The sequence below is a fragment of the Galeopterus variegatus genome, unplaced genomic scaffold (genome assembly GCF_000696425.1).
Source record: "Galeopterus variegatus unplaced genomic scaffold, G_variegatus-3.0.2 Scaffold67, whole genome shotgun sequence".
Classification (NCBI taxonomy): domain Eukaryota; kingdom Metazoa; phylum Chordata; class Mammalia; order Dermoptera; family Cynocephalidae; genus Galeopterus; species Galeopterus variegatus.
The window spans coordinates 834,009-855,574 of record NW_007726178.1 but is presented as its reverse complement, the minus strand read 5'-3'; the positions used below and the strand labels follow the sequence as shown (position 1 = coordinate 855,574).

The following is a 21,566-nucleotide window of genomic DNA, read 5'->3' as shown; positions in this document are numbered from 1 at the left end:
TGTGTGTGTGTGTGTGTGTGTGTGTGTGTATGTGTGTGAATTGATTCATTCACCTTTAGGAAACTATATTATTGAAATTAGAGTTTAGCCTTCATTCAGTCTGTAAAAGTTCAAAGAATAGACTGCTTTTAGTCTGCTAACCTTGTAAAAAACAGATGTTAAATGGTCACCTTTGTATTTTTTATCATCTGGTTGGAGTGAGTTCAATATATATCTTTCTTCTTTTCTAATATATGCATTCAATGCAATAAAATTTATTTTAAGCAGTGGTTTTGCTACATCCCACAACTTTTGATGTTGTATTTTATTTTTATTTAGTTCAAAATATTTTAAAATTTCTCTTGAGATTTCTTCTTTGACCCATGTATTTTTAAGAAATGTGTTCTCTAAGTAATCTCCAAGTATTTGGAAATTTTCTGGCTATCTTCCATTTTATAAAAATTTGTTAAGGTGTATTTTCTGGCCCAGAATATGGTCTGTCTAGGTGAGTGTTCCATGTGAGCTTGCGAAGAGTGTCTATTCTGTGGTTGTTCTATGTAGTAGTCTGTAGATGTTCATTACATCCAGTTAAGTGATGGTGTTGTTGAGCTCAACCATGTCCTTATTGATTTTCTCCCTGCTGGATCTGTCCATTTATTTTAGAAGGTGTTAGTTTCCAACTATCATAGTGGATTCAAATATTTCTTCTTGCAGTTTTATCAGTTTTCCATTACATATTTTGATGCACTGTTGTTAAGTGCAGGCACATTAAGGATTGTTAGTTCTTCTTGGAGAATTGACCCCTTTGCCATTATGTAATGTCCCTCTATTCCTGATAATGTTACTTGCCATGAAGTCTCCTCTGTCTGAAATTAAAATAGCTACACCTGCTTTCTTTTGATTCGTGTTTGCATCATATATCTTTCTCCATCCATTTGCTTTTAAACTATATATGTCTTTATATTTAAAGTGGATTTCTTGTGGACAGTGCACTCATATAATTGGATCTTGTTTTTTGATCCACTCTGACAGTTTCTTTTAATTGGTGCATTTAGACCATGAGGTTCAAAGTGATTACTGATATTGTTGGGTTAATGTCTGCCATATTTGTTACTGTTTTCTATTTGTTGCCCTTGTTCTTTGTTCCTATTTCTGTCTTCCACTCTTTCTGCCTTTTGCATTTTTAATGGAACATATTATATGATTCCATTTTTTTCTCCTTTCTTAGCATATCAGTTGTACTTCTTTTTTTACTTTTTTTAGTGGTTGCCCTAGAGTATGCAATATATATTTCCAGCTAATCCAAGTCCATTTTCAGATAACACTATGCCAGTCCTTCTGTCCCATCCCTTGTATCATTGCTGGCATTATTTCCCTTGCACATAAGAATATACAAATACACACACACACACACACACACACACATACTCACAAGCATACATAATACATTGTTGCTATTATTATTTTGAATTAACTGTTACCTATTAGACCAATTAAGAATAAGAAAATTAAACATTTTCATTTTACCTTCTTTTATTCCTTCTCTGATTTCTTTCTTTCTTTATGTAAATGTAAGTTTCTGAGCTATATAATTCTTCTTCTCTGTAAAGAACTTTTAGCATTTCTTTTAACATTTCTCACAAGGCAGGTCTACTGTAACAAAATCCCTCATGAAAGTGATAATTGATGGTATATCAATTAGTATCTCATAATTTTTTCTTGATAATTGGAAAGATAATTAAATCTGAATCTTTTCTTTTTATTGTAAATGTGTGAATTTAGTATGTCAGCAAACTGAAAAAGTAGATTTTTTTTGAAAATCGTAACTGTTAATTCATGAGTAGAGCAGAGCTATCTAATGTTACTTGAACATTATGTGGCCTGGCAATCTGAAATACTTTAATGATACCCAGAAAGAGGTGTTCTTCCTTTCTACACTAGATAGGACATTTAATTTCCGTGCAAACAACTACAAAGGGTTTCTTTTCCTTTTTTTCAAAAAAATTTTAATTGTGACATGACACACATAACATAAAACTTAACATCTTAACCATTTTTGAGTGTACAGTTCAGTAGTGTTAAGTACATTCACACTGTTGTGCAGCTAGTCTTTAGAACTTGTCTCATCTTGTAAAATTGAATACTCATTAAACAACTTGCCATCCTTTCCCCCCCCCCCCCCCCCCCCCCCCCCCCCCATCAACATCGTATCTGTTCTCTTCTCTTTTTTTTTTTTTTCCTTTTTGTCTTTTTTCGTGACCGGCAATGGATCACAACCCCCCCCCCCGGCCCCTAGCACCATTCTACTTTCTGCCTCTATGGATTTGACTAGGTACTAGGTACAAATTCAACTTTGTATAAGTATTATTATACAATATTTGTCTTTTTGTAACTGGCTTATTTCCATTAGTATAATGTCCTCAAAGTTCATCCATGTTGTAGCATGTGTCAAAATTTCCTTCCTTTTTAAGGCTGAATAATATTCCATTGTATGTATATACCACATTTTGTTCATCCATCCATCCATCCATCCATCCATCCATAGTCTCTTAAGTTGCTTCCACCTTTTGGCTATTGTGAATAATGTGGCTATGAATATGGGTGTGGAAATATCTGCTTGAGACCCTGCTTTCAATTCTTTGGGGTATATACCCTACTGGATTATATGGTGATTCTACTTTAATTTTTTTAGAAACTGCCATGTTGTTTTCTGTGGCAGCTGTGCCATTTTGCATTCCCACCAACAGCACACAAGGATTCCAGTTTCTCCACATCTTGGTCAACCCTTGTTATTCTGGGTTTTTTTTTTTTTTTGGTCTTTTTTCTGTGTCCGGCAACGGATCGCAACCCTCAGTGTTGCCCCCGTACCGGACCGGGGACCGGCAACGGGATTGCAAGCCTCGGTGTTGCTCCCGTGCCTCGCTCAGCCAGTGAGCGGGAGCTGGTCTGTATGTGGGATCCGAACCCTCGGACGGGAGCACCGCCGCGCTTCCCAAGCGGCGCACTATCCAGTGCGCCACCGGGCCGGCCCTATTCTGGGTTATTTTTGACTAGCCATCATAATGGTGTGAAGTGGTATTTCATTGTGGTTTTGATTTGCATTTCTCTAATGATTAGTGATTTTGAGCATTTTTTGATGTGCTTTGGAGAAATGTCTGTTCAAGTCCTTTGCCCATTTTTTAAGTGGGTTGGGGTTTTTTTGTTGTTGAGTTGTAGGTGTTTTTATATCATGTTTCTGTGTATACCCATGTTTAGCACAAAGAGAAAAGTACCAATCAGTTTATAAAAATTGAGCAATCATAATAAAACAAAATGATACATTCTCAAATTAAAATGCTCTCATCATATAAGACAGGTAGATGTGGCTTCATAAGTGTAGTTTAATTAATAGTTATAATCAGCTAAAGTTTCTGTTGTTTATCATTTTTCCTCCAAGATTGCTATACAGATTGACATATCTTCTGCTTGTCTCGCAGTAAAGTTGCTGCTGGAGGAAATATTAATAAATTCCCTTCTGTGACTTTGACCATGGTTTCAGAAATTGTGAAAAGTCACATTTTTCATTTAAAATCTTGGCTTATTTTGGTAAAGGGACTCTATAGTATCTTTTTTAAATTAAGGAACTAATTCTGGGTTATATTTTAAAGTTATTTTTAGCTATGTATTTTCTCTATCATAAATTTGTATTTTTATTAAAAATACTGCAGAAATCCTAATAATTGTATATAGATAGCTCCTAGTTTTTAATCATGATTGAGCTTTGGGCTTTTTGTTTGTTTTTATGTGTAAGAAAGAGAAGCACTACTTATTATCATGAAGAGATATTCTAAAATAAAGTCATGCCTTTGGTAACTTAGGATGCACATATCTTCTTAGTAGTATGGCCTGGCCTTTCATGTCCAAGTCTATAATAATGCCACAATGAAACACTTTTTGCAAAGAATCTGAATGTTCGGTATCAAAAATAAACTCCAGTTCTCCAGAGAAATATAACAAAACTTTAAGAATATCTTTTTGCTTAAAAAAATTACCCAGATTTGGGTTTAATTTTTTTGTTTTAGTCCTGGTCCTGGGTTAGAATTACAGAATTTAGACTTTAACCCTGATCTCAGATGGTTTACCAATATCTCCCCCCGTTTTCTACTTATCTTCCTCTCTTAAACATATAGTCTTCCAAATTAGTTATCTAGTTTTATTACTGTGGTTTGGGTATCATCTCATATTTAAAACTGATACTTTGTCTCTCCTGCTCTTCATACTCACTCATCCTTTACTCAGAAAGGTGTGTGTTAGGTTCACTGGCCAAAATTTCTAATAGCCCTAATTGTTCATTTGTAATTTCCTTATGTTACTCCTATTTAGGTTAGATTTCATACCTTCTTGTTGTGTTTTGCCCTGTGGGATTAATGTCCTAAGAAGGTCTGAGATAAAGAATAGAAGTAGATGAATAAATTTGAGAAAGATGCATGTTCCTTATATGCCAGGTGGGGGTAAACATGCCTTGGTTGGCCGGCTTCTGAAGCTGCCAGTGATTACTGTAAACAGTGTCATCTGACCTATTAAGAATTTTTTTATAATAGCCTTATTGAGACAATTTACATATCATCAAACTCATTGTTTTAAAATTTATATTTCACTGGTTTTTAGTATATTCACAATGTTGGGCATCTGTCATCACTATCTAATTTCAGAACATTCCTTCACCCACAAAAGCAAACCTGTACCCATTAGCAGTCATACCTCATTTCCCCTCTTTTGAACACCCTGGTAAGTAATAGGCTACTTTTTGTCTCTCTGGATTTGCCTATTCTGGACATTTCATATAAATGGAATTATAAATATGTGCCTTTTGTGTCTGACTTCTTTCACTTAGCATAATATGTTGAGCATACATTGTACTTTGTTCCTTTTTATAGCCAAATAATATTCCATTGTGTGAAAATATCACATTTTGTCTATTCATTCATCAGTTGATGGGCATTTGAGCTGTTCCCACTTTTGCCTGTTATGAATAATGTTGGTATGAACATTTGTGTACAGGATTTTGTGGATCATGTACAAGTTTTCAATTCTCTTGGATATATACCTAGGAGTGGAATTACTGGGTCATATGGTAGTTCTGTGTTTAGTACTTTGAGGAAGTGCCAAACTGTTTCTTTTAAGAATTTAAAACTTAATTCTACAAACAAAAGTTTGGCTTCATTTCTGATTGATCTCTCTCTTTTTCTTTTTTTAGGTGGTGATGATTGTGTTAAGACAGATCCTTTATTACACCTACTTTTTGTTTCTTAATACCATAAATACCTTATATTAGACAAAGAGGTTTTAATAAACATTGACTGGAAGAATTGGCATAGCATATCCCTTAATAATAATGCCTTAGGTTTTACTAGACTTGGGGAGTTGGAATAGGAAGGTGTAAAAATATGACTTATAAGCTTATTCTAGTTTGCCAGGTAATTTCCAAGCTTTTGAATATGTAATAGCTAAGGCTTATTTAATATTTATGTAGACTGATAGTGGAAAGGAAGGAGAACAATGATGATCTATTCTACCCTAGAATTTGGTCTATGATTTATTATTTTCAATGCAGTCTAAATAAACTTGCAGTATACCATTAAAATATTTTTTCTGAGTTTTTAAACAGGAACTGTAGCTAGTAATGAGCAGTGTGATCTCAAGTATCCTACTCAGGTATGGCACCAAATTTTAGGGCACAGATAAGGATTACAATACTCTTTAATTACAGAAAAGTTTGATAATATTTGAGTATACAAATAAAGATATTTTGGTATCTGCTGGTTTCAATAACAGTTCAGCTTATCTGAGGCAGCCAATTAAAATTTTCCACTTAAATTCCTCATCTGTTAATAAATCTCATGTACTCACCTCGGCCTTTACATATTTAAAGGCATGTTCTTTGCTAAAGGTTGTGTAGGGTGCTTTACATTGTTTAATGAACATAAATGCATTTTTTCTGTCTCCTTGGCATTGTTTTACTTATTTATTTATTTAGATTATTTATTTTGCTGTGTCCACCAAATTTCCCATTTCTTTTTTCTTTGGTTTTTCAAAGGGTTTCTTAATTATTGTAATTTTTAATTGAAAAAACAATGTAATGAAAGAAAAAAAATAAATTACCTGTGATCCTATGCTGACACACTGTCTCTCTTTATTGGCAGTGGGACTTAGAAACTAAGGGCCAGATTTGAGAGATGTTTACTAAGGTGGACTCACCAGAACTTGAAACTGATTGGATATGAGAGGAAGCAGATACTGTACAAAAGTCCAAAACTACTAGAAGTTTTAAGCCTTAATGGTTAAGGAGGGCAGAGGTGCCATGAAAATAAAAAAGGGATATTGAGACATTTGAAAAACCAGGTGAGTTTTTTTGTGTGTCTAGTTAAGTTTGAATTGCAGGAATGATATTCTGTCAGGGATGTTCAGTAAGCAGTTAGAATATGAAACTGGAACTGAAAAGAAAAGTCAGGACTAGAAATAGAGATTTGGGGATCTTCGTAAATGTAACAGTAAAGGCATGAGAGGGAGGGAATAAACTTGTTAAAAGACAAAATCTGAGGAGAGAACAGTGCCATACAGAACACATACCCTTAGGGGCTAGGAGACTGAGGAGGAGCTGATAGGTGAGGTGATCAAGAGAAACTGACAGGTGAGGTGAGGTGAGCTGATCAGGAGGAGCTGATAGCTGAAAGGACTGGTAGGTAAGAGGGTAATCAAAGGACAGTTGTTTCATGGAATCTAAGAAAGGAATATTTCTATGTTAAATATAGGAATTGAGGCTATTGAAATTTTGATGCCTTTTGGAGATTATTGGTGACTTTACAAAAGTAACTTCAGGAGAGTAAAGGGAAAAAATGAACTTTTCAGGGGGTTCAAGAGTTAGTGGTTTACCAGGAAGTATATAATTCTCTTTCAAAAGTTTCGTCTGTTGACCACAGCTTTGTGGCAGTCTGGCTTTGCAAAAAATAGTTTGTTTTCCATATAGTGGTAAATGTGTATTGAGCTCTCAGACTACAAGAGTGACTCTTCCTGTGCTATGTTTGTTTTTGCACCGATAAATATGAATTCTGCATCCGTGCTATTCATTTGGGTTTTTTGTTTTTTGTTTAGTTAGAGGTAAAGAGAGTTGATATTATTGTAGCTTTATGTGTTAACAATGGAACTCGATATTCTCAGTTTTACTATATGTTTATATTACATATTATGGGATAATGAGATTAGAGATGGGTTGCTTTGGAATACTTTAGGAGTCGGGTTTCGCAGAGTATTTCCCTATGGAGATGAAAGTGGACTATAGTGATTGTGTTTTCTTAAATCAAAATTAAGACAGATAACCAGGTGAAGAAAGGCAAAGTCAGGGGCCATAGTTTTAATACCCAGATTTTAGAATTTCTGAGTAATTTACTGTGGGAGCAATGGGACAAAATATTTAAATTGGGATTGACTTGGAAAATTGGTGGGAACCAGTGGTTGCATGAGTTAAATGGATAGAAGGGCATTAGATTTATGAAACTGGTGAAAGAGAGGGTGAGGACTTGTAAGTTGAAATAAATAAAAATAAAGTAAACCTGGAATATTTTTCTCATTTATTGTTCAGTATTAGATATCTTAATTTCAATAAAAATATATATGACAAAACTTTATTGTCATAAATTCAAGAAATCAAATGGGATTCTACTTTTATTTTCATAAAAATATATCTACACAGTAGGGAAAAGGTAAACTTGCATTACAAGTTTGTATTTTCTTTTCTCACCAGGGGACAGGAGCCTTTCTTTAAGAAAAGCATTTGCTTGTTTTCTAGACTGTGCAAAAACAAAAGGAAAAAAACGCACAAAACAAAATTATTACAGGCTTGGATTTTTTAAAATTATCATCTTTTTTCTTTTAGATTTTATGTTTTGCCACATTTATTATTTTTAAACATAAAGTCTACAATACAAAGTTTTATTTTAAAAAAATATTGAAATTAATGACTATCTCTACACACACTCAGGGAGGATTATAAAGCTATGTTGGAGATATCTCCTTTGCTACTAGTTGATGGAACTGGGAATTGAACCTTGGCTTTTCTGGCTCAAAGCTGTCCCATTGTGAAGTAGAAATGAGGTGTAGGTATTGGGTAGAGAAACATCAGTTAAGTATCCTGGTTAATTCTGATTTGCATCCGTTTTCTCCCAGCCTTATCACCCGAGAAAGACCTAAACAGTTTTACTCCCACCCTACTGTTTGTCACAAGTTTTGCTGATAGCAGCTGGTATTAATAGAATAAGAAGATATGGTCTGCATCTTCATAGTATTTATGTCTACATCTTCAGGGTATTTATGTACTATCAGGATGTGCATATACGAGGGTACTTCAGAAAGTTCATAGAAAACTAGAATTAAAAGATAATACGAACCTTTCCATGAACTTTTTGAAGTACCCTCATATAAGCAATCATTGTACGTTGGAATATGTCCTATATTAGAGGTGTATTAAAAGGGCTGTGGTAGAGATGAAGCATTTTGGGAGGTGGTGGATGATAGGGGTGTGTGCCTTTACTTAGGTAGTCTCAGGAAATGTTTCACCAAGATGATTTGTGTACTGACCTTGTAGAAAGCAAGGAGTTTGCTTGGCAGACAACTAGGAGAATAACTAAAGCATAGAAATCAACATGAATAAAACACAGAATCATTTTGTTACCCAAAGACCTATAAGATTGACCCCTGTTTACTTAAAAGTTATGTCCTTTATTACCAGTCCTGACTTAGCTTCAAATGAGGAGGCATAGCCATGCATTTCTGAAAAAGAATGGTAGATGAGTTAGTCTGTTATGCAGCAGTGGGTAAAGCATGAGCAAAGATAGGAAGATGAATTTTGAAAGGCAGGGTTGTGTACAAGGGTGCTTCAAAAAGTTCTTGGAAAACTTCACATTATCTTTTGATTCTATTTTCACAAACTTTTTGAAGTACCCTTGTATTTTGCAATTAAAGGTAGACTGCAGTTTTGTAGTTGCAAGGCTCTTTGGTTGTTTTAGTGGTTTGTAATTGTTATTATTAGAGGTGTGTACTTTTTATGTAAAAGTCTGTTTGTAAACATTTAAGAATAGCCAGTTAGAAATAGTATAGTGTACTTTGGATGGAAATTGCTCTGATTTTACTGTTTACTGCTATTATTTTTATTTGAAGTTTTTTTAAAAAAATTTATTTTGGTTTGGTTATGCATATGCAACTTGTATGGTAGGTAAATAGTATTTATTAAGATTGAATGATTTTAGTTACTGAGAACAATTAAAATTTTCAGCTATAAACCAGATAAGGCAGGTCCATGTGCAGTGGTGTTTACAACTAATTGATTACAACCAGTTACAGGTTTCTTTGTTCCTTTTCCACTCCCACTGCTTCACTTGACTAGCCTAAAATAAATAAATAAAAATGTTTAAAAACCAGGTGGATTTATTCATTTAACAGGTATCACTGAGAGCCAACTATGTCCCAAACCTGCTACCTTTTGAAATTCAAATGGATCTTCAGTAATTGCCTCAGAAATTCTTCAGAGCAGTGACAAAAGCATGGTTTTATGGATTAGGTAGTCTTAGTATTTTACCACAGTATAACTTGTAAGCTTAAAGTAATTCCACTTTTATTTTACCGTATAAGGTAGAGTTTTAAGATTTGTATATTCTTGTGTGCATATGAAACTCATTGTTTTTTAGATGTTATGACATTGAGGAATTTGGGGCAGCGATGTTTGGTCTGGTAACAGCAAGAGAGATCTTAAGCTCTGATATGTATTTGTATCCCATCTTATTCAAAAAGGAATTTGAGTTAATTTCCATTTTAGTTCTATTTCTTTTTGTGTTCATTTACTGTTTTCCAACAAATTTAATTTAATATTTGTCTATCTAAATGTGTTCTTAGTTCAAAGTCTGTTCAGTGAATATGAAGAGAAGTAGATACATTTGGGGGGTACAGCTAAATAAGACTTGCTGATGGATTGGAGGGGAAGGAAGGTGAGGTAAAGGAAGGAATCGAGAATGACTCCTAGGTTTTTGGCTTGAGCAGCTGTTGAATAGTAGTGCTCTTTCGGCATGTTTGTGATGCCCATGAGAAACCCAGTGGGCAGTCCAATAGATAGCTATTTGGCTGTAGAGAGATTTAACAAACACATTCTCAGTAACTTCAATCCTTAGAGAAACAACAAAGTTGTTCTACCCTTTTAAGAACTCAAATCTTGACACACAAACAGCTGTCTTAAAGAGGACAATCATATAATCATATTGCATGTGACTTTTGTAGGCCTTGGAGACCCCATTTATTGATTTAGGATTGGGTGAATAAAATTTCATGTTTTAAGAAATAGAGAAAACAATGTGTTTGGAACATTGGAACAAAGTGAATATTAAATTCAGATTTTGTTGGCATCAAAAATTCTAATGTATGAAAAACATTTCTATGACTTGTCTGAGAAGATTCAATAAATGTTTAATTCACCTATTTTTTTTTCTTTTCCTTTTTGTCTTTTTTTCGTGTCCGGCAACGGATCGCAACCCTCAGTGTTGCGCCCGTACCAGACGGGACCGGCAACGGGATCGCAACCCTCGGTGTTGCTCCCACACCTCGCTCAGCCAGTGAGCGGGAACCGGTCTGTATGTGGGATCCGAACCCTCGGCAGGAGCGCCACCGCGCTCCCAAGCGGCGCACTGTAGCAGTGCGCCACCGGGCCGGCCCTTAATTCACCTATTTTTAATGTGATTTGTTTTGCATTAGATATTGGTCTATGAAGTCCAATAGGTAGTCCAGTCTGTGCCTTCAGTTTTATAGTCTAGTTGATGAGACAGGCAAGTATTGAAATACTTTTTGTAAGTAGTAATAGAGCATAATATTATGGACTCACTGCTGGGGCTGAGGAGCAGTGAAGGACAGTAGGTTCAGGAAAGGTTTCACAAGGGAAGTAAGACTTTAGCCCAGAGTCCTGGTATTAACTCACCAGCAAAAGCAAGTTTTGAAACTGATGGTCAGGGTGGAGGGTTGCTGGTGGGTTGGCGGTCATAGTAAGTAATGCTGTATGGTGGAAGCATCAAACTCTGAGTGCTATAAAAAGAGGCTAGACATTGACAAGCAGCATTCAAAGTATTTTATAATTGAACTAAGGAATTGGTGGTTTTTCAAGTCTTTTGTGTGTTTGCTTAGTTAAAAAAATCACACATGATAAAGGATGTAATGGGTCTTCATAAGCTTACATGAATATACCATTTAGCTATATTTTTGCCCAATTAAGACAGTAAATAAATGATTCAAAATCTTTGCTTGCTTTAGGATTATATGAAATAATTATATTACCTAATAAATGAATTATTTTATTAGTGTTTAGTGCTGTTCCCATACATCCTGTCACATAGACTGTGCTAATGAATAAGACTCTTTAGTACAATATGGCATGTTTCTCAATAACATAGCATATTTTTCTTTAAATTTTCTAGTAACATCTTCACTAGGTCAGGAAGTTAAAGCGAAATTATATGCGTAGATACTTTTTATTTCATACGGTTAAATGAACTTTGGTGCTACCTCAATTCAAGCACTATTTGGACATTAGTGTTGATGATATGGTTTTAAGAAAACAAAACCTTCTGCTTTAGGCCAAATCCAGTCTTCCTCTAAGATTAATTTATTCAACAAAAAAGCATCTAGTTTGCTGTAGGGATGCAGGGCATTTCAAATATTAATTTGTACTCACAAAGTATATAGTTTAGTAGGGAAAATAAAATTATTTTCTTTATATATTTATCATAAGAGTGGAAATGGGAAGAGTTCTAAGAGTACATATAATGGTAAAAAGAAGTTAGAAGGGAAAGATTATTTTTGGATGAGGAGCATCAGGAACTCTGTAAAGGAGCTATGGCTTAAAGATGGATAAGATTTGGAGGTGTGCAAGTGGAATGACTGCTAACCAGCAAAGAAAAAGAATACGAAAAGAAGGATGTGATTATCTGGGTGGATTAAACAACAGAAATGTATTGTTTCACAGTTCGGAAGACTAGAAACCCAAGATCAAGTTGTCAGCGGGGTTGGTTTCTTCTGAGGCCTCTCTCCTTGGCTTGTAGATGGCCGTCTTCTCCCTAGTCTTCTCTCTGTGTGTGTTCTCTGTCCAAATTTCTTCTTCTTATAAGGATATCAGTCATATTGGATTAAGGCCCATGTTACTGACCCCATTTTAGTTTAATTACCTCTCTGAAGACCCTGTTTTTAAATATGATTACATTCTAATATATGAGGGGTCTTCAAAATTGTTCATGGAAAGATTCATATTATCTTTCAATTCCATTTTTTTTTTTTTTTGTCTTTTTCGTGACCAGTAAGGGGATCACAACCCTTGGTGTGGTGTCGCCCGCACCGCACTCAGCCAGCGAGCGCACCGGCCAGTCCTATATAGGATCCGAACCCGTGGTGGGAGTGTTACTGCGCTCCCAGCGCCGCACTCTCCCGAGTGCGCCATGGGGCCAGCCCTTTATGGTGATTTTTTTGACAGTCACATTGCTGGTGTAAAATGTTACCATGTCCATACAATGTTGGATTATCCTGGTGCTTTATGAGATATAGAAAAGTTTTTGGTTTTCTTATTTGCCTTTCATCAGAATCTTTTAATTCTGTTATTTAAGCCTATTTTGTTTCTTATAGCCAGTGCTTTTGATCTCACTTGTTGTTGAACCATGATCTCCCTCTCCCCCACCTCCCTCCCTTTTTTATTTTGCTGCTTGTCAACTACATTTTTCCTTCTTCATCCCTAACGCTTTCCCGATTTCCCAAGAAAAATCCCTAATCACTTTTCTTAAAATTATTTGATGTTGCCAGCTTGTACATAAAATACAGAGGAACCTAAGAATATTGAAAATGAACCTCCATTCCTCTGTGCTAACCAATCACAATACTCTTTCCTCTAGGGCCCAGAGACCTTATACCAGTGATTCTTAAAGCATGGCCACAGGTGGCAGCAGTAGCATCAACTGGAAACTTATTAAAAATGCAAATTTTCCAGCTCCACCCAGACTTACTGAATCAGAAACACTAGGGGTGGGAACCAGCAATCTGGCCCTCGAGGTGATTCTTGAGCATGCTCAAATTTGGCAGACAAATTGGCCCAGAATATGCAATTCTTTTTGATCTTTGATCTAGGAAGGGTTTTAAGGAAATAAATAAATCTGAAGTAGAAAGTAACATTTAAAGAGTTTTTGTAATTGACTCAATAATGATAATTAACATTTATTTAGCTGTTATGTACTAGGCTCTGTGCTGAGGGGAGGTATTATCTTCATTTCATAGAAGGTGAGACATAGAGAGGTTAAATGTTTGTTGTCATACAGCTAGAAAGTGGCAGATCCAGAATTTTAATTCAAGCAGCTAATAATAAAGCTGACTTTTTTTGTTAGGAAGTAAGTCCCTACTTGAAGATATATTTTTAATACAGTTGGGTATACTTTTCTTGGTGTTGATTTTATTTATTTTTAAGTACAAAGTAAAGTTTTTATGTGTTTTATGGACTTTGTATCTCTGTGTCTCTGATGGGTGTGAAAATTTAAGTAGACTTTTACTTTAGTAGAACATTCTTAATTTTAAACTTGAATGTAGGAAGTATTTCACAGTCTGCCAGGCTTTAAGAAAACTGGATAAATAAATAAAATTTCAAACTTAAATTAGATATTTATTTGCCATACAAAGGTATTCACAAGGTTTATTATATGAGAAATGTAAAGTATTTCGCATAAAATCTTTGTACATTTCTTAATGCAGTTTGTCATGTGAAAGAAGAAATGCTTGGAGCGATTGCACCAGGTATTCCAGAAGTACATTCATATTTTATAATTAAATTCATCCCCTCTTCCCTTTCCTTTGTAGTCATGTATTATTTTTCAGTGACAGCGACCTAAGATACATTCCTTTCCCCCTGTGTTTCAACTGTTTAAATTGATATCCTTCTATAAGTCAGATTCACATATAATATTTATTAATGGATTAAGATACTATAAATATCTGAAAATATATCTGTATTATTAGTCCACTTCTGTTGCTTATAACAAAATACATGGAACTGGGTATTTTATGAAGCAAACAAAATTTATTGCTTACAGTTTTGGAGGCTAGGAAGTCCAACGTCCAGGGAACATGTCTAGTGAGTCTTCTGTGGCTTTACAGCTAAACAGGGGTCTCACATGGCAGAACATGGTGGAGCAGAGAGAGACAGACTTCATGCTCCCCTTTTAAAGTCCTCAGATCTATGCCCCTGACCACCATTATTAATCCATTCTCTGTCACATGGTCCTACAATCTAGTCACCTCTTCAAGGTCCCGTCTTTCAGTTACTATAACAAGATTTCCCACCCTCAGCAGTTACAGTGGTGATTAAGTTTTGGGGGGATATTCAACTCAAGGCAGTATCTTTTCATATATTTGATCTTTGAGCAGAGAAAATACAAAAATTGTGATTAAAGGGGCCGGCCCGGTGGCGCACTGGATAGTGCGCCGCTTGGGAAGCGCGGCGGCGCTCCCGCCCGAGGGTTCGGATCCCACATACAGACCGGTTCCTGCTCACTGGCTGAGCGAGGCGCGGGAGCAACACCGAGGGTTGCGATCCCGTTGCCGGTCCCCGGTCCAGTACGGGGGTAACACTGAGGGTTGCGATCCGTTGCCGGACACGGAAAAAGAAAAAAAAAAAAATTGTGATTAAATATTCAAGGTGTGTATGTAAGTAAGCATGAGGATCTTTGTTAATATGGAGTAATGAGATCATGGACAATCTTCTACTTTCCCTTTACTTTTTTTTTATGTTAAATTTTTTGAATAAGCATACTTTCATATAATCCAAGAGGTATAAAAAGATATGTAGTAATGTCTCCTTCCCATTTGTTTCCCACAGCTACCCATTTCCCTTACCCACACACACAACCTCTATTATAGTTTCTCTTCCAGAAGTATTTTATGTACATGTACAAGCAAATACAAATATATCATATTTGATTGTATGAATGAAACAAATCTATTTATACTTGACCTTTTTGATTGCAGCTTTTTGTTAATAATCAGTGCTGCAGTTAATAACTGCATACATCATTTCATGAATATGCCATTTTTATATGGAGGACAAATTTGTAGAAGTATAGTTCCTAGGTTAAAGGATTATGTGCATTTGTCATTGCCAAATTACCTTCCTACGAGGTTGTGCTAGTGTTCTTTTCTGCCGACATAGTATTGAAGTTCTGATTTCCCCACATTCTCACCAGCAGCCCATTTACTTTTGAATACAGCTTTTAACCCCCCAACACATGTATATATTTTGAGAACTTTATTACCACAGGAAATAGCATCGTAAATGTGGGATATTTTACTTTGGCATTGTAGTAATGCAAAACAAGATTTTAGTAAGTCTTTTCATCTTAAAGAAAAAAATCTGTATTCCTGTTTTAGGTCCTTAAGATTGTGATGATAAAATTTAGTTTTTTCAAAGAAAAAAAGTTTTACCATTATATATATAAGTGCCTATTTGTAAAATTATTTCAAATGCTTTATGCTAAAATATAATAAAAATAAGGAAAGAATCTTGTATTAAAGCTCTGTGGTTTTTTAAAATATAGAAATAATATTCTTAGTTGCTTAAATATCAGTATCTCAAGTAGCAAAACTAAAATGGTGAAAAAGTTAAATGTTACCAAACTTCTTTTCATTTCTCTTGTATTTAATAATTTGTTGAATAGTGCAACCAGAATGTTTTCATTTTCACCAGTGTGTCTTTAAGCCTGAAAGAAAGTAGCCTCCTTTGAAATTACATTTCAGCAGTGTAGTTGAGGAGAATTTAAACAATTCACAATGCCGACTTTCAGTGCTTCTGAAAGCAGGAAGTATATTACTGACATGGAGAAATATTCTAGCCCAAAGAACATCCCTACTGCCATATGTGGTAAGAATTTGTCACTAACCCACAAACCACTTCTGTAATGCAGTGAATAAGCAGAATTGGTCTTTGTTGGTCATTTCCAATTCAATATGAAAGAACTTTGTTTCGTAGTGTCTTATAAGTAATTATTAGCTTATGCCTTGGAGAGCCTGGCACATCATGGGTGTTCATGGTTTGTTGAGAGAAGAAATAAAGAAATCTGTGCATAATTCTTTCAGGCATATCTTAAAAACTAGTTTATTGGAACACTTAGTTAAAACAGAAATTACATGAGTATGTTAAGGACTGAGTTAAATATTCTGACTCAGCTTATTAATGATATATTTAAATAAAATTACTTATTTTTATTCTAGTTGTCCCCTTTGCTGCTCATTTGGAATAAATATTAATCTTATGTTTGCAGTTATGCTAAAAAAATTATCCTTAGGGTTAATTATTAAAGGACAGGGAAATTATGAGCTTAGAGAAACAGGAAAATGAATTGTGAGGAACTGGGATCATCAAAATTCAGTAAAGAGCTGTTTGTAAATCATTAAAAATTTGAAAATATCAATGTCTCTCTAAACTTGAATTTTATTTTTTTGTATTTTAAGCGATTAAGAAGATTGTCTACCAAATATAGAACAGAAAAGATTTATCCCACAGCCACTGGAGAAAAAGAAGAAAATGTAAAAAAGAACAGATATAAGGACATACTGCCATGTAAGTTTGTGAAATGCCCTTGATAATAGAACAAACAAATGCTAATTAGTCTTATGTAACCTAATTAGCTTTATTCTTTCTGAGTTTGATTGTTAAGGAGGTAGTAATTAACCTCTCTTTCAAAGTCTGCAACAAGATGATAATTTGTAATTGTGCTTCTTATTTTTCCTTCTGATATTAGTTCTTGTTGTTGTTTAGTTTTTTTTTCCCTTTAAGGTCACAGTTGCTTTAATACTAAATGGCTTTTAAATACTGAAATCTAAGTGACAATATCTTTTGTGGATTCTGTTCAAAGAATTTATTTCATTAAGATAAAATAATAGAGAGAACTGAATAAATGATATAAAATACTAAAAGTATTGATTTATCTATTATCTGTTGGCAATAAGAATCTCAATTCATTAGTTATGCATAAAAAGTGAACCATAGATGACTCAAATGCCTGTGTGTCTACTAGTCTTAGCAGTCTGAATATGTATCTCTGAGCATATGTCTTAGACTGATGGCATTATATTCTAATAATAATATTGCAACTATATTCTTAGCAGTGTTTTCTGGCAAAATAACTTTAACTCTAAAAGCGTGCTTGTGTTTGCATTTTATACAATAAAAACTTTTCCTCATACCTGCTATTTCTTAAAGCTGCCAGTCGTTATTTCTTTCTCTTTCACTTTAAGTATCTTGAAATATCTACATTCCATGATACCATTTCCTCAGCTCTCATTCGTTCTTAAAGCTTGTTCTCTCTAAAATGTCCTTGACAAAGTTCCCAGTGACTTTTTAATTGCCAGATTCTGTAGTCTTTTTTCAGTGCTTTTTCTTTTCTGTTAACTATTTTGATGCTATTGACCAGTCCCTATTTCTGAAATTTTCTTCTTCCATGACAACCCTCTTTCATATCTTTCAGACCTCCTCCCTCTCGTCCTTTTCCTCACTGACTTTTTTGCCTAAATTTAATTCTTCATCTTTTTGTTGTTGTTGTTGTTCATTCTTAGCTGTGGGACAAGTGGATGACCGGGATTAGCAGAATTAACAAGTGGCAGCATAGCACTACTGGTGAAGAGTTCTGACTCTGGAAGTTCAGATCCTGACTCTGCCACTTGTTAGCTGTATTACCTTGGGCTTATCCTCTCTGAGCCTTTGTTTCCTTATCTGTAAAGTGGAGATTATAATAATAATGCTTTTTATCCTCGTACCGGCCAGCCACCAAAATATAGATATATGTGTGTGTGTATGTTACAATCATAATCATTTTTAGTATTATTTTGAGCATTAGATAGGTTAATATAAAATGCTTAGAATTGTACATAGCTCATAGTAACCACTCATTAAGCTTTTGCAAAATGTACACTACTTTTCTCACCAGTTGTCTTAGTTTGGTCAGGCTGCTATAACAAAAATACCATAAACCGGGTGGCTTATAAACAATAGAAATTTATTTCTTACAGCTCTAGAGGCTGGGATCCAAGATCAAGGCACCAGCAGAATAGGTATCTGGTGAGGGCTCACTTTCTGATTCATAGATAGTGCATTTTCAGAGGATCCTCTCACATGGCGGAAGGGGAAAAAAGCCTTTTGGGGCCTCTTTTATAAGGGCACTAATCTCATTAATGAGGGCATGACCTAATCACCTAATAAAGGCCCTACCTCTGAATACTGTTGCGTTGGGGATTAGGTTTCAGCATATGAATGGTTCGACACTTTTTATTAAGCAAGATAATCTTGAGGTGCTCTGAAATTAACACACCTAGTCAAATAAACAGTCTCTCTACTTTCTTTTTCTGTCATCTAGGGAAATAAATTTTAAACAGCTCCAGGTTTCTGTTTTCATATGTTGTTTCATTCATTTTACAAAAAGTTTTCAGCATATGCTATGTACTAGTGATACAGCAAAAACCAAACTTCCCAAAATACCTGCCCTTGTAGAGTTTGCACAAGGAGTCTTCAAAAAGTTCATGGAAAGATTTGTGTTGTCTTTTAATTCCATTTTTCCATGAACTTTTCGAATTACCCCCATATTGTCTGTCAAATGGTAATTAGTGCTATTGAGAATAATATACAGACAGTCCCCGACTTTCGGTGCTTCAATTTAGGATTTTTCGATTTTAGGATTGTGTGAGTGATATGCATTCAGTAGAAACCATACAGCTTGTATCCAAGGCATCAGTTCTCAACTAGGGTGATTTTGCCCCTCAAGGGACATTTGGCAATGTCTGGAGACATTTTGGTTGTTACAACTGGGGCTTTGAGGTGGGTAGGCTGCTCCTGGCATCTAATGGGTAGAGGTCAGACATGCTGTTAAACATCCTACAATGCACAGTATACAGCCCTACAAAAACAAAGAATTATCCTTGCCAAAATGCCAGTAGGGCTGAAGTTAAGAAACCTTGCCCTAGAGCCTGTGCTATAGTCAGAGTGGCAGTGCCTTTTTTCCTTTAAGTTATTTAAGGTTTGATAAGTAGGTTTCCAATAAATTTCTAGTTATTCTGATTTGGAAAATTATATTGAAAGTAATTATACTTAAAGGTGTATGTTTATTACTGTTAGAGAATAATTTAAGTCATCAGTTTCCTTTGTATGATTAACATGTTCAGTGCTTGAAGAAATAGTATTTTTTTTAACAGCTTTGAGGTACTTACCATGAAATTTACACACTTTGAATGTACTTTTTAATAACTGACTTTTTAGTAAATTTATAGAGTTGTGCAGCAATGAACACAATCCAGTGTCCTAAATCCAGTTTTAGGACATATTCATCACCCCAAAAGACCTTTAGCCTTCAGCCCCAGGCAACTGCTAATCTGCTTTCTGTCTCTATAGATTTTTCTTTTCTGGAAATGTAATCATACAATATTCTCATATAGTCTTTTGTGTCTGGCTTCTTTCACTTAGCACATTTTTGAGATTCATTTGTGCTGTATCATGTATCAATAGTTCATTCCTCTTTATTGTTGAATAATATTCCGTTGTATGGATTTATCACATTTTGTTCATCCATTCACCAGTTGATGAGCATTGTGAATAATGTTTTGAATATTTCCATACAGATCTTTGTGTGGACATACAATCTTTTTTCTCTTGGGTGGATACCTAGGAATGGAATTGCTGTGTCTGTGGAAGCTTATGTTTAACTTTTTAAGAACCTGCTAAACTGTTTTCCAAAGTTGCTATTCCATTTTACATTTCCAGCAGCAGTGTATGAGGGTTCCAGTTCCTCCACATCCCCACCAACACTTGTTACTCTTGGTCTTTTTGATTATAGTTACTCTAGTGGGTAGATAGAGGTATGTCATTAGGGTTCTAATTTGCATTTCCCTAATGTCTGATGATATTGAGCATCTTTTGATGTGCTATTAGCCATTCGTGTGTTTCTTTTGGTGAAAAGTCAATTTTTAAAACTTGGTTTTGTATCTTACTGAGTTGTAAGAGTTTCTTAATATATTCTGGATATTGAGGCCAGTCCTCGAAATTTCTAGTTACTGTTGGGTCAAGGGATGACCTGTGTTTTGTCTGTTGGAAGGGCTAAAACTGAGCTAGTCTTTAGATTTGATGGATCAGGGCACCCCGCCTATTCTAATGTCAATTTTGGAGATTCTTTTATTTCTCAGAGGTAGGATTTACTTAATAGGAGATTTCTGTTTTCTTGGAGGTGATGTTATTTGTATATTTCCTTTTGTTGTCATAGGTTGTTAATGTTTGTTCAGGAGAAAAAAAAAAGGATGCTGCTTTAAAGAGCCTCTTATGTAGCCAATATAAGTTTTATCTATTTGGATTCAGGCTCTTGGGAGATTGTAGAGGCAGTCAGCAAAACCATGGAGAAAAATGATTGTTTTCATTTCTTTGATATATACATTCTTTCTACTCATGTTTATGCTTAATAACACCAATGAAAATTGTTAAAATGCATGTGATATGTTACATAAGTAGCATAATACTGATTTAAATTCTCAATAATACACTATGGCCGTTCAGTACAAGATTTGCCCTTGTTTTAGAATGTAAGTGGGGAATTTTAAATGCATTTCTGTGCCTACTTTTGAACTTAATGAATCAAACTTACTGCAGGATCTAGGACTCAGAAATGTTGTGTTTTAATTTGCTTTCTCCATCCCTCGTCTATTGAATTATGGGAGATAGATGAAATAAGATTGGCAAAATGTTGGTAATTATTGAAGCTGGGTAATGGATACAGGAGGATTCATTATACTATTCTATTTTTGTGTATGCTTAGAATTTTCCATCTTAGAAAATTTTTCAAAAAAGGAAATTCCCAGCCAGCATGTAGCCAGCCTGGCACCAGTCTTAACTACAATTTGGGAGCCACTATTCTCATTTGGAGTCAAAATCACCAGAAGCATTTACTGAGGACCCAGTGGTAAACCAACTATCGTACTCTGCCTCTGAGATACTTTGAATGGGGCCTAATATGCCCTATTAATAAGGGTAACTAATTGGGACTCATTACTGGCAAACATAAGAGGAAGCTTTGCATAGTTATCATTATCTTAACCATCATTTATCTTTATTCCAACTATTGAATACTAATTTATGTCTATTTTCTATCCCAAATGGCATTAAAAAAAAAAAAAAGTGACATATCGGGAGGAGTAAATAAATGACAGAGCATTGATAAACATGTAAACATTCTCTTTCCGGGAAACATGATGAGATTAACAGTTTTCATCAGAGGCCAATATATCTTTCTAATATGTTTCTTCTTACAAATTTCCAAAGAAGTTTTCATCAAAATTAAATGAGCAGAACTGGGCCCTAGTACTTTGTATAAAATTTGGACTAGTGAAACATAAGTTAGTTATTCATTAGTTGTCTTTTGTGTTTGCTGAGATGTTTGTTCATGTCTGTTCCCATTTTTGTGTTTCTCTTTTTGTATTTTAATTGCCTTTAATGTTCATTGTCAATGGATTAGAAGGGA

At 34.9% G+C, this 21,566-nt stretch overlaps 1 protein-coding gene across 2 annotated transcripts in view; it reads left to right on the top strand.

The window, feature by feature from the left end:
* PTPN12 (protein tyrosine phosphatase, non-receptor type 12) overlaps positions 1 to 21,566 on the top strand; it is a 103,816-nt gene that overhangs the window by 26,239 nt on the left and 56,011 nt on the right. Inside the window, exons 2-3 of one of the 2 annotated variants that reach the window (XM_008577536.1) lie at positions 6,162 to 6,360; positions 16,525 to 16,633. Coding sequence is in view for 1 of the 2 variants with exons in the window: in XM_008577529.1 (XP_008575751.1) it covers positions 16,525 to 16,633 (109 nt within the window). In the remaining variant the exon portion in view is untranslated. The remainder of the gene's footprint in view (positions 1 to 6,161; positions 6,361 to 16,524; positions 16,634 to 21,566) is intronic. The other variant, XM_008577529.1, reaches the window with a different exon arrangement.